The sequence below is a fragment of the Papaver somniferum genome, chromosome 1 (assembly GCF_003573695.1).
Source record: "Papaver somniferum cultivar HN1 chromosome 1, ASM357369v1, whole genome shotgun sequence".
NCBI classification, from domain to species: domain Eukaryota; kingdom Viridiplantae; phylum Streptophyta; class Magnoliopsida; order Ranunculales; family Papaveraceae; genus Papaver; species Papaver somniferum.
Genome location: NC_039358.1, coordinates 59,212,453 through 59,225,048, shown reverse-complemented (window position 1 = coordinate 59,225,048; position 12,596 = coordinate 59,212,453). Strand labels below are relative to the sequence as shown.

At 35.8% G+C, this 12,596-nt stretch overlaps 1 protein-coding gene and 2 long non-coding RNA genes across 5 annotated transcripts; 2 read left to right on the top strand and 1 right to left on the bottom strand.

The window, feature by feature from the left end:
* Window positions 1–2,269: 2,269 nt before the first annotated feature.
* Window positions 2,270–6,350, bottom strand: LOC113288271 (gamma carbonic anhydrase 1, mitochondrial-like). Its single transcript, XM_026537258.1, has 5 exons — window positions 6,145–6,350; window positions 4,819–4,962; window positions 3,833–3,958; window positions 3,546–3,697; window positions 2,270–2,862 (listed from the first exon to the last, which is right to left on the bottom strand). Exons 1-5 carry the CDS (start codon window positions 6,257–6,259, stop codon window positions 2,608–2,610), a joined length of 792 nt encoding a protein of 263 aa, XP_026393043.1. The 5' UTR covers window positions 6,260–6,350; the 3' UTR covers window positions 2,270–2,607.
* An 863-nt stretch (window positions 6,351–7,213) lies between these two features.
* On the top strand, window positions 7,214–9,714 carry LOC113329407. Of its 2 annotated transcripts, XR_003349868.1 has the most exons (4): window positions 7,214–7,286; window positions 7,409–7,519; window positions 7,948–8,127; window positions 9,258–9,714. It is a non-coding gene; the product is annotated as an uncharacterized LOC113329407 (long non-coding RNA). The 2 variants fall into 2 exon arrangements; XR_003349865.1 differs by having other exon boundaries at window positions 7,227–7,519.
* Window positions 9,715–10,130: 416 nt separating this feature from the next.
* Window positions 10,131–12,278, top strand: LOC113329396. 2 transcript variants are annotated; one of them, XR_003349861.1, is made up of 5 exons: window positions 10,131–10,240; window positions 10,356–10,379; window positions 10,478–10,699; window positions 11,434–11,802; window positions 11,911–12,278. It is a non-coding gene; the product is annotated as an uncharacterized LOC113329396 (long non-coding RNA). The 2 variants fall into 2 exon arrangements; XR_003349860.1 differs by having other exon boundaries at window positions 11,434–12,278.
* Window positions 12,279–12,596: the final 318 nt, after the last annotated feature.

Here is a 12,596-nt window from a genome sequence, read left to right as displayed (position 1 = left end):
AAGATATAATCATGAGTTATGAACAGCGAGCGTGTAGCTGATCATGGAAGGCAGTCTCTGGGCTGGACCAGTTTGTGGTGCTACATAAATATATTTTGGATTAGACTGATAAGTTTGAACTAATGTTCTGCATGAATCCAATACTATATATGTGTAAAATTTATCCGGATAAGATCCCACCATTGCTAATCATAGAAATATGATCATCATGTTTTTTTGGTTTATTATGAAAACGTCGTTAACACACTTTTGCCAATGGCATACATCATTTCTTGAAATATTTTTTTTTTGCAAAAAAAATATCTTTTAATACTCCAAAAACCATACTCGGACAGAACCGGTTTTCGTATGAACCCCATCAAAGGAGACTAATATAAAGTGCTAATATAAAGTGCTAATCATTACCATCAAAACTCAATGTACCGCCTCGAGTTTATAGCCGTTAATGGCATTTCTGTAAATATATTCCCATCTAATGGCTGATCTCGGATCTCAAACAAATTTTGACGCGTGGTCATATTCGGCACGGTCAAACCGCAGTTCAGCGAAGATTATGGTTGAGTTTGGGGATATAATAGAATAATAAACGCGGCGATTAATCGGAGAGAAAAGAGACAAAAGTTAATTTATATTCCTTGGGTTCCTCTGCAATAATTTAGCACCGAGTTTTAAAAGATCAAAACCGGCGCGCTTTCATATGCTGGTCCTACCAGTTTCTAGCCTGATACTCCTTTTCCCTTTCTTTGGTTTTTGTTTCTCATAAGACCACAACCCCACCAAGGCTGCTACAGTGTTTCCGGAAACGTCGTATGGTTGACCGGATGTTTTTGATTAGGTACCGATTACCCGGAAAATTTGGTAACTCTATGTGCCAACTTTGCACCACAATTGCATCCCACCGTGCAAAAACGCGGTTATCTGGTTATCCCCATTTTTTTCCTCCAAAGTGCGGCAAAGATACTGGTCGGTAATTGTTCCGACGAAACTTATTACTATGGGTCTCAAAAGGTTATGGGGTTTAGATGGATGCAGCATTTTACCGGCCTGGGCAACAAGAGAATAGAAGTTTTTGCTCAACATGTGCTCATCGTGGGAAAACAGTACTCCTTGTTGCTGCTGCTGCATGCACTGTAGTACTGTACATCATGTAGTAGTAGCTGTTTTTTATATGTTTGGCCTGTGAAGTTTGAATGACAAGTACAAAAGTGAAATGTCTCTTTAATTCTCACCCTGTTGCCCCTCTCTGATTAAAAGCCTAATCCTTCCCAATTAGTTTCCTTAATGATGTAGTCAACTCTACCATGGTTGTGCCGAAAGTAAATGTACATTATGCATGTGGGCATCAAGATCTAGCAAAAGATGCATTCTAGATAAAATCTTCCAAAACCAATGGCCATTAAAGTCACTTCGTTTACTTTCAGTCAAATCAAGTGTCTTTCATTTCGTTTATGAATTTTGCTCTAGGAAATATTAGTTTTGGACCCACGAAATATAATGATGTTTATGATAACACTAAGTTTTAACTTCTTTTTCTTTACTTTGATCATTAGACGCATGTTTTCCTTCGGCTTTCTTTGGAAGATGTAGGTTCTGAACTAAACATAAATTAATGTACTAAAACTAAAGACATTCCCTTTAACTTTGGTTAGTTCTTTCAAAGGGGACTGACCAAAAGAGAAACGATAATCTTTGATCATACTAGTCACTGCTGACTTGCTGAAGGTCCAAAATGTTCAAAATAAGCAGCATTCTCCAATATAGGTGCACAAAACTACACTTGGATTAAAACTACAAAGCCATCACATGGGCATGTTACAGACAATAATAATGTCTTCTCAAGTCCTAAATCATTGCAGCCATTAAAGAAGGAGAAAGTAAGAAGAAAGCTTTGTTTGCAAGTGAAATCATCACTGTCTAATAGTTACCAACAGAAATTGTAGATGGATTAGGTCAAGATAAAGTTAAAAACTGCAAAGTAAAAGTACTGTGTAGAAGTATTACTATTTTAGTATCAAGCAATATCTATCACTAACTTCTGTAGCAAAATTCCAAAGACCTGAAAAGCCTGAACCATATTATAGTATTACACTTAGTCAACCAATTCTAAGTCTCTTGTTTCCATGCTTGACTTTACAAATTACAACTCTAATCGGGGGAACCACGTCCACCACCAGTCTTAAAACATCATTAAAACCATAATAATAATGATGCTTGATAGTGATGAGATACCAAGAAGAAATAGGAACTGTGAGGATGCAAGCAAAACTTGTAAAAGTTCAAACAGGAAGGAATAATAACAAATTCATAAAGATTACTTATTCTGTCCAATCTGGAACCTCTAAGTACATTCCTAGTAAATTTAAACCAAGATCACATCTTACAGTGGTGGAAAACATCGAAATCTGCTAATCTGTGGCATAAATTCTGTCTAAGAAACCTGAAAACAGTGTTCCTGATAGACCTGGGAAGGCCTGGTATTGCCGCAGCACGGCTTAGTACCAAAAATTATTTGAAGTGGAACCCAATTCACCATAACACCCCCTCACACTATATAAGTTGTGTTGATAACAAACCTTTAAAATTTACTCATCTTAGAGAACATTTAACTTAAGCAGCAACCTTTGGTGATTGGTCAGGTATAGCATTGTCAGGAAGAGCAACCGATGTTGAATCATGCTCCTCATCTTGCTGAGCAAACTTCAGTTTCAGAGACTTTAAAAATTCGGTCTCTTCAAAAGATTTTGCATTCTCAGCTGCATGGGCCTGTGCTAAGCTGGTGTAGTTGATAGCTGACTGAGAGTTAAAAGATATTTCCTCTTCTGTAAGTTTCCTCAGGAACTTCGCTGGATTACCTCCCCAAACCTGTCACGTAAGTGAGCATTGGGATACATTACTTTTTTCTTTTCTTTTTTTTTTTTTTTTTGGAGCAGAAGAAGATTTTTTATTTAAGTTAAGAAACTGCTACATGACGTGCATCTTCCTGTAACCGTGGTATAATCACAGGAGGAACATTATCAACCCAAGTTTCACTGACTTTATCCACTCTAGCCAATTTAGATAGTATATCAGCTACTTTATTTCTCTCTTTAGGCACATACATTAGTTGACTTGGTAAACCCGGTTTGCTAAGGAAAACAAAAGACAATGTCTGGAAACTGTTGATCGGAGAAGAATAATCTGAAAATTGCTTACAAGGTTACCCAAGTTTCGAGCATGCCTGTGGTTGACACTTTGACTACAACGGCTCGATCAATGAGTGCTTTATGACATAAGAGATTAAGATTTTGTTTTGGGATAGGCATAGGATGGAATATAGGATGGAATACGGTATACAGTAAAGGGAATACAGATTAGGTGAGAGACTCAGTGAGCAACATACTAATCTCGGAGACCTGAGGGGAATGCTGTTCAACTATCATACATGCGATGGGCAGTTGGAAGATTTTGTCAATGAGGATTGAAAGAAAAAAAAGTATAGACACAGTGACATTTTGGTTGTTTTAAACACAAAAAAATATTAAAAGCTGTTGTGTTTGCAGACAAACCTCTCCATATGGGATCCTAGTATCCTGTCTCACTAGAGATCCAGCAGCAACCATTGCGTGTTTCTCGACAACTACCCCGTCAAGCAGAGTTGCCCCAGTACCAACAACAGCCTCATCCTCCACAGTGCAACCATGTAAGATGGCACTGTGACCTGCTCAGTATAAAGTTCTAAATTATAACATGAGTTTATTCGTAACTATCCTACATGCTTAACCAAACTAGCTCTTCAAAATGAGAGGTGGATACAGAAACGCTAACATGAACAGAAGTGGTAGCATACTCTTACCTACAGTAACATTGTCTCCAATGGTAGTTGGTAAGACTTTCCCTTGTAGATTAGATTTTGCTACATGCACAATGGAGTTGTCCTGTATATTAGTTCCTGAACCGATACTGATGCTGTTCGCGTCACCTGCACATAGTAAAACATTTTTTTTTATAAACACCTTATAAGCATTGTCAAATACAAAAATATGTCGAGTTGAGCTGAAACTCTATGAGAAACAAGGAAGATCGTTTTGCCTAAAAAAAATAAGCATGATAAGCTAAAGCTAAGGCTAGCGAAGAAATTGTTCAAGTGGTTTAGAGTTAAGTTGAAACTCTATAAGAAACAAGGGAGGATCGTTTCGCCTAAAAAATATAAACATGATTAGCTAAAGCTAAGGCTAGCAAAGAAATATTCAAGTGGTTTAAGTGGTTTAGAGTCTTCTTTATGCTTGACGTAAATGAGTTTCATGCTCCAAGTATTTGGTACTGACAGAGATGCAGCCATAACCAGAATGCCTATCCGTGTTAACCAATATCAGCCTGAACATGGCCCTGTAGAAGTTGGACTAGGACAGCTACAGGACACAACATTGTCTGTGGGATGAGGCCATACATGAGGATAGTCAACCATCTAGGCAAAACTATATATAGGTTTGGAATGGCGCGGTATCCACTAATCTGCATTCAGAGGATATCCCCACTTCACTAGTTCAATAAATCCAAGTATCCACTAATAACCTCACATTAGACACACCAGATAATGTTCTAGATGATGTTTATTCCATAACTATGTTCTTATGAATACCTAATGGTGATTCATTTAATTAAGACAGAGAAACTTTAAGCATCTTAACTGTTAACTGCAATGTGACACCTGACTATGGGTCGAGAAGAATGTAAAACAGTCTCTTTGGAAAAAGAGTAAAATGTTAAATTTAAAGATGGAAATGTGGATATAAACGATATAAAGAAAAAATCCTCAACTTCCACTCACAACAAACTTACCTCGTAGAACACATCCATACCAGATAGAGGATCCTCGGCCCACATGGACATCTCCAGTGATAGATGCACTGGGGGCGACAAATGCATCTCTATGAACGCTTGGAGCTTTGTCAAATATGTTCATGAGTGTTCTATGCCTCGATACTGGATGACATGATAATAAAGAAGTTAGATGAAAGAAAAATGAATTATATCAAAAGCATTAGATGGAAAGAAAAATGAATCTCGCGTGTTTACATTGCACACACAGAATGCCATGACAAACAACCAACAGTTTTCAATCTACTGATGAAGTAAAGATTAGAGAACTCAAAAGGGAAAAGTTACAACATAAAAACAAAAATGAAAATGAAATTGCAAATATACATGCTAAATAGTTGAAAGTCAAGAAAGTAAATGACCGTGGTATCAACAGAAACATGGAATCAAAATTTCAAAATAAATGTCCTTCCTTAATCAGTAGGTTACGCCATTTCGGACCTTGCTCTTCGATCATGTTGGGGAAAAATAACATGAATTTTCATTTGATTGCCAATTCCGGACATTGACAAATTCCGTAGAACCTCCTGAAGTCCGTGTGCAGGTGCTCCTAAAATAACACTCGCTGCTCAATGACCTACTGACCCAATATGATAAGCACGAGGCACTCGGATTATTGGTTTAAGAATGTTCTTCAAACTATGATGCACAAAAGCTTGACATACACCTCGAAAAGTAACTAAACCACAACCTCTATATCAAAAGGTAAAAAGAAAAAGAAACAGCTGAGCTGAAATGTAACCGCGAAGACTTATTAGTGATACAATCAGTTATCAGACTACCAATTTTGCAACTGACTAACCAAATACTACTGCAATGGCTGAAACTGCTATTTTGATCCTAGTTCTGAATACTGAATATTTTGACTTAGTTCAATATTAACAACTATGTGTCTTCAGATAAATTATTGAAACAAGGTCAAAGGTCCTTTTAACAAACAAATCGCTACCATGTTCCTATCGAAGAAAACGAACAACAAACAATCCCTCAAGCACAAATGCAAGTCCCAAGTCTCAATTCAAATGGCAAAATCTAAAAGGAACAAAATCATTGAAACCCTAACTTTAGTTCGACCCTCACAACCAAATTGACATCCAATGAAGGGGGAAATGTCAAAAAAATGAGCTTGCTTAAATCACATTCAAAACAATCAAATAATAATTCATCTAACATCAACTAAATCTTTTAATTAGAATCAGAACTGTGAAGGGAAACTAGGGTTAATTAGGACATTGAAAATAAACAAAAGGAGAAAGAGTTAGAAGTGAAGGATTGAATAAAGCATACATTGTTCATGGAAATGATATTTTCCTTGCAGGCGAGAACCAAGACGATCAATGGCTTGACCAGTTTCACGGATCCAAAATCCAACGGTGTAAACGGCTTTCCCCAAGGTTCCCATCTTCTTCTTCTTCCACCTGAATGTATTTCGGATTTGTTCCTTTCGCTTATTCTTCTTCTTCAGTGTTATGAGTAAAGACTTTGCCGAGTTAACCCGATATAGACCTAAAACTGCTTCAGATATCCGAGTTAACGTTTTTTTTAGGTGTCCGAAAGAAATTAGTTCTGCATTTCCGAAACAAAATTTCATTCGAACAGTAGTTGGGAATTGAACTCTATGAGCTCGAATTTCCCGTTGTTGCTCAGTAGTTCAGTGGTAGAGCGGTCGGCTGTTAACTGATTGGTCGTAGGTTCGAATTCTATTTGGGGAGATTTTATTCATTTTGAATGAAAGAATTCAGAAATACATTACATAGTCCGTTTTAGGGATTGATGACTTACCCATTCAGTTATTTTGGCACTGGACGTTCTTCGATAATAGACGTAGCGGTAAAGCCAAAGTTACAAGATACTGTAATATTTGGTGGTCAGATTACACATACCGTTACATTAGATTGTTTCACTACTAGAGACTAGAGAGTTACTAATGACCGGTGGAGTTTTGGTCCATGTTTGCCACCACAAACGAGAAAATGTTCAAACCCAAAGTGGAATATGCAAAAGGAAAAGATTGTATGAAATAAAGAAAAAAATTGTAAGAAAAAGAAAGACTAAAACCTAGAAGCTCATGCAGGCTTGAAACAAGTCCTCGTACTTTATAATCACTTGCTCGTAAGACGTATTAGTGGTGTCTTCAAAATTTAAAACACGAAAGTAAAGAGTATACTTCCCCATTAATAATATGATTTCAGGTGATTTTCCTCTGCTGTGGTTAAAAGTTGAATCAAGCTCTCTTCTTAGAGCTTTTTGCCGCATAAAAAAACATTGACCAATAGAAATCTAAGAGGTTTTCACACCACTAATATTTCTTACGGGAACACCACAAATATCAATCCTAAAAAAAAATAGCTTGCGTCTCAATCGAAAAATAAAAATAAAAATAGCGTTTCGCTCTGCAACTAAACCCCAACTCTATTCTAATATTTTCGGTGATTTTTGAAAAACCTTCCTTTTTTTTACATCGTTTCCAAGCAGATTTTACACGTGAGGTTAATATCCGGTTTCTAATAGTTATTCACTCGATTTCAGTCTTTCCGCTTTGATTTTGCAGGCGAGGTTTAGTCTTCTTGGATCAAGTTCTAAACCGTTGCTAAGCCACCTCAATTACCTCCACCAACAGGTGATTTATGCCTAAAAAGTGAATGTTTTGCTAACCTAAAAGGTGAATGTTTTTTGCTCTTCTCAATTTTGGTTTTGTTATATTGGTTTTTGATTTAGTAGGAAGCTGATTGAACTATGTGTATTCTATGAAAGTGTTTATGTTCTGTTTACTTATGCTAGCTTGCAATTTTATACTATATAGCAAGATAATATATCAGGCTGATTTGGTATCAACATCATTTGATTGTGTGGCTGATTGAACTGTATCAGCCAATTTTTGTATCGTCATTGATTAGTTCTTTGATATATAGCAGCGAGCCAGCAATCCATTTTTATTGTAAATTGATGCTCTTCATCTTGCCCCATGTTGTTCTTAATATCGTTTTTCTTTTTTTCTTTTAGTTTCGTTCTGATTTATTCTTCTAAAGTCGTATGTCTTGATTTATTCTTTTTGTGAGATTAAATTTTGATGCATGGGATATTTGGCAGGGTACGAGATGCAGTTTTATATCAAGTATATGTGTACTTGGATATGTGGAGTTGATTCCGCACCCATTATCTTCTAATAAGTTTAGCTTTTCTAGAAAAGAACTTTGATGCTTCAGCCACTAGGCCCACTACAAATGAGTGCAACTTCAATGCCTGAAACATGTGATTTCATTAAACATGGTAATAAACTCACCTCCTGATCAAGAGTGGTTCGATGGTTTTATAAAAACTTTTAGTTTTCCTTTGTACTTTATAAGCTTTTGTTCATTTGGTTTCGTTTTCTTTTAATTGATTCGTACATTACCACTATTTTTCTGCAAGTAGGAGCAGCTTAAGAAATTAGATTTTAGGATCTTCAGAGTATAGACGATTGTGAGGTTCAATTCTTTTAAGACTAAGGAGTTATGTCAGTGAAGATAATTGAGTTACCAGTAAAAGGATTTAACTTGAGATGACTTTATCATTATTAAAATGGCTTGGTGTCCTAGCTGAACTCAACTCTCGATGCTACATAGGCAGAGAATGCTGCCCCAAGTTGCACTTGGTTAGCATTTGTACATGTAATATTCACTGCGTTTGAAGCAAAACCTGTTAGATGTACTAATGCTAACCCAATTTAGAATGAGGGGGAGATTTATAGGAAGAACTAACTAGAGCTGAAGTCATGGATAATCATGTTATAGTTGTGGTTGCTAATGAGTCGAAGGATGAGAGCGATAAAGTTATGCATGTCAGGCAGTGGCTTGAAGATCGAAAAGATAATTTATGTTTTATAGTTATTTTCTTTAAATTATTCTTTTGTAGGTAGTTTTTTTTTTTCTTTTATATATCCCATGTTTAGATCTACGTTTTCCAAATTTGAATATTGGTTAGGGCCATGGATATGATTAAGACAAAGAACTTGGCTAATTTTGAATTAGGAAAATTGTCTAACAGACAGAATAAAAACGATGTTCGCAGTGGATTCGGTGAATCATGATGGAGAAGTTTTTGATGCTAAATACTGACTTAAGTAGTGAACTGAGCTAATAATCAGTTGCACTATCCGAAAGGTTTGCTCTCAAATATGTAAGAGACCAATAAATTTTAGAACCACGATAGTGCGATTACAATTTTTTTTTCTTCTTCTTAGTTTCATAGGTAATGGTATGAAGGTTATTGCACTTCACTTAGGAATATTACATTTGTATTAAATCATTCACCAATTTTTTTGGTAGTAGTCAGGTTGTGATGCAAGATACAAAAAGACCAAGATATGTCTGGCATGTACCAAACTAATATCATTGATTTCCCATCTCTGTTGTTTTCAGTGTGAATGTTCCAGTTGCAGTCAGCGTGAGTGATCCAGATGCAGACAACTTCCACTCCTGCAGATAGATTGAGTCTATAAGGACTGTGCTCCAGCAAGCGTGTGCTTCCATAACCTACAGAACTGGATTAGGTGATGCATGGGAGCTCTCATTAATCTGGTTATAAAGGGTTTGTGGCTGAAGCAAAGCAAGATCTGTACAAAACCATTCATAGTATTCGTTGAAGGCCAGTTTGTAATACAAGATACATAAAAAAGATTGGGGTGTTCAACTAATGTTAAGACTCTCTTTGGTAATCTGTTCAGCGTATGAGAACAAACGCTACATGTTAGTATCCCAGTCAACGGGTATAATGAATTTGTAGCTTGAAGTTGTTCGTACAAGTATCAGCTGGTGAAAAGCTCACTTTCACTCACTGAAATGGAGGCAATACTGATATAGCAATGAACTATGTAAATTACTTTTTTTTTCGAGTGTTCAACTGAACTTTGTAAATGGTTCAACTATCGTACTACACTTTAACCGGGTATTTAAATAAAACAACCACCTGGAAGATACATTCTTAATACTAAATGGTTCAATCAATCATAGTTACCTAATTTCCTTATTTCATATTTTTTTTCTATATAAGATATCTAAGCCCGTGCAAAACACGGGTGTAACAACTTTAATAATATAATTTCGGGTGATTTTCCTCCGTTGTGGTTAAAAGCTAAATCAAACTCTCTTCTTGGAGCTTCTGGCTCCACCTACTGTATTTAGACCAATAAAAATCATTCGTTTTTTCCCACCACCAATTTTGAGTATTTCGACCCCACTTCTCCATCGTATTTTATTTCTACGCCCTAATTTCCGTTTTCTCTTTCACTTACCTCTCATCGCTCTTTGTTTTACCCGGCGCTTCTCCCCGTTCTCTTTCTCTTCCCCGTTCAATCAAAAGTTATTTTTCTTATTTGTTTTTAGAGGATATTAGTTTATGGTAGGTTAGTACAATTTGGATTTTTGTTGTACAACATATCACGGGTATTTTATCCTATGCAAGTCTTTTTTTCTTTTCTATGTTGTATTTTGACTGATTTGATTTTTTTGTTGTTGCAGGTTGTGTGATTTTTGTCCACATAGGTACGTGGATGTGTTTTGGTAATACTCATGACAGATATATTAAACTTTTTCCTAAAACCCTAATTATTCTTTATTTCCTTCTTTTTTTTTCCAAGTAGGATTTGATTTTGCAGGTGATGACATGTATCAGCAATGATGGAGGAAATCACCAGGAGAGCAAAACATAATTAATAGAAGGGAATATCTAAAATAGATACCGATTCCATGGCGTTTCTTTTTGTTCGCAATAATCATGGTCTTTAGATCATGTTCTTTAGTTGTTTTATTTTCCAGATAAAGGTCTACCAGTTTGAAACGGGGAGGTCTTTTAACAATACCAGGTATAATTGGTTTGAGGTTTCTAAGTTTACATACTCTTGCATTATCTCTCCAGTTATTCAAGAAGAGCATAAGGGTGCGACTCTTAATTAATCTAAAGAGCATAAGGGTGCGACTCTTAATTAATCTAAATATTACTGAGTTAGCGGTCACAACAATCTTGCCATTGTTTAGACAAGTTAGACTAAAACATATTGAATGCTTGATTTATGATTAGTTAGCTATAAACAACTGTTGGTCTTGATTTGTTACTTAGTTACCCCATGTTCATAATTTTCATATCCTTGCTGGTTTGCGAGGCACTTTCGCTTGGGAGTATTTTCATTACTAACTTAGTATCTCTGTATTTTGCGTTTTTTTAAATAATTGTTTTATGTTATAGATAGATATTAATGCTTGCTGGGATACTGACATGCTCATCAGTTTCATATATTGAGTTCACACTATTTGTGACACAATTTTTGTTTCTTACATAGTTGTACCACCTTGCATACATTGGATTCACGCTATTCGTAACACAGTTTATTTTGTACATGGTTGTACCTCTTTTCTTTGATGTTCAGTATTGTGGTTTTGATTTTGTTAGTAACACTATATTTCTCAAATGTTATTCTCTTATTTTTCATAGCACGAAGTTTTTAGTTAAATTTTTGTTATATAGCATCTATCTAGAAGACTAAAACATGAAGAAGTATATAAACCATTATCTAAAAATTTATTGGTGATGTTTGTGCAGGCTAGCGTCAAGTTTGTTGTGTATGCAGAGAAGGGTGTCAATAATTGCTGACGAAGGTTAAATTGGTGGCAAAGGGTAGAGTGACACTTATTATGGACATATATAAGCTTTGATGATGAGGAGGTTAAAGAAAAACAAGGTAAACGGTTTATGGCTAATGATCATGGCACCGCCCTATAGGGTGGCTGCATGTTAAGATGATATTCATGGAAAACGGAAAGAGTCAGAGGTCCAGCAGGTATATGAAGTGAAATTAGTAGCAATGGTGATATTGATACTTAATATATAAATTACCGTGTACAAGTGTCGAATTCCTATTCGTCCCCCATGATCAGTATTTGCCCCCATCAAAAATTTACTCAAGAGAAGGTATATTTGTTACTGAAACTGAGGTTAAGTAAGGAACTCCTAAGTAATTTCAATATTTTGGAAGACTATAATTATTATGTTTACATTAGACTGTTGATATTTTTGTAGTGATAGTTTGAAATAAAAGCAGAATGTTTGCTAAGAAGACGGGGAAGACAAAGAAGACAATGAAGAAAAGGTTAGTTGTAGATCATAAAAATTTGAATATTAACGCCTTTTAGATTGCGAATATAGAAAATATGTTGAGCATTACTGATCTTCAAGATATAATTACTTCAAGGGAATGTTTCGACCCAGTTTAAAGAGGAGTTTAATTAGTGGTCTCATGTAGTAGTTCAAGTTGCTGACCCTTAGGATTCCATGGTGCATTAAGTTGATACCTAAGAGTAGAACTAGGCTATCCCTGGTTTATACTTTACAAATTGGGAAACTGTTGTATACTTTTTCTTACTGGCTAATTTATATTTTTCTGTCTTTTGAAATTTACTTGCCATGTTTTACTACTTGCATGTTCATGTCAACGTATGAACATTATGTATTGTTGAGCCATCGCAACATATCATACCAATAAGTTTGCAACGTGAACATTGGGAGTTGGAGGATACCTATGTTCTTAAAAGTCAAACCCCTTGCAAGGGCATGACTTAAACAGTTGAAAGCTGAGAATTGTTACAAGCTCAAAGAAATATATAATTGACACAGGGGCATTGAAAACTCAGCTCAACCAGGGAAATTTAATTTTTATTTGGGAACTTGAGCCCGTGCAAAGCATGGGCGCACCACCTAGTATTGAT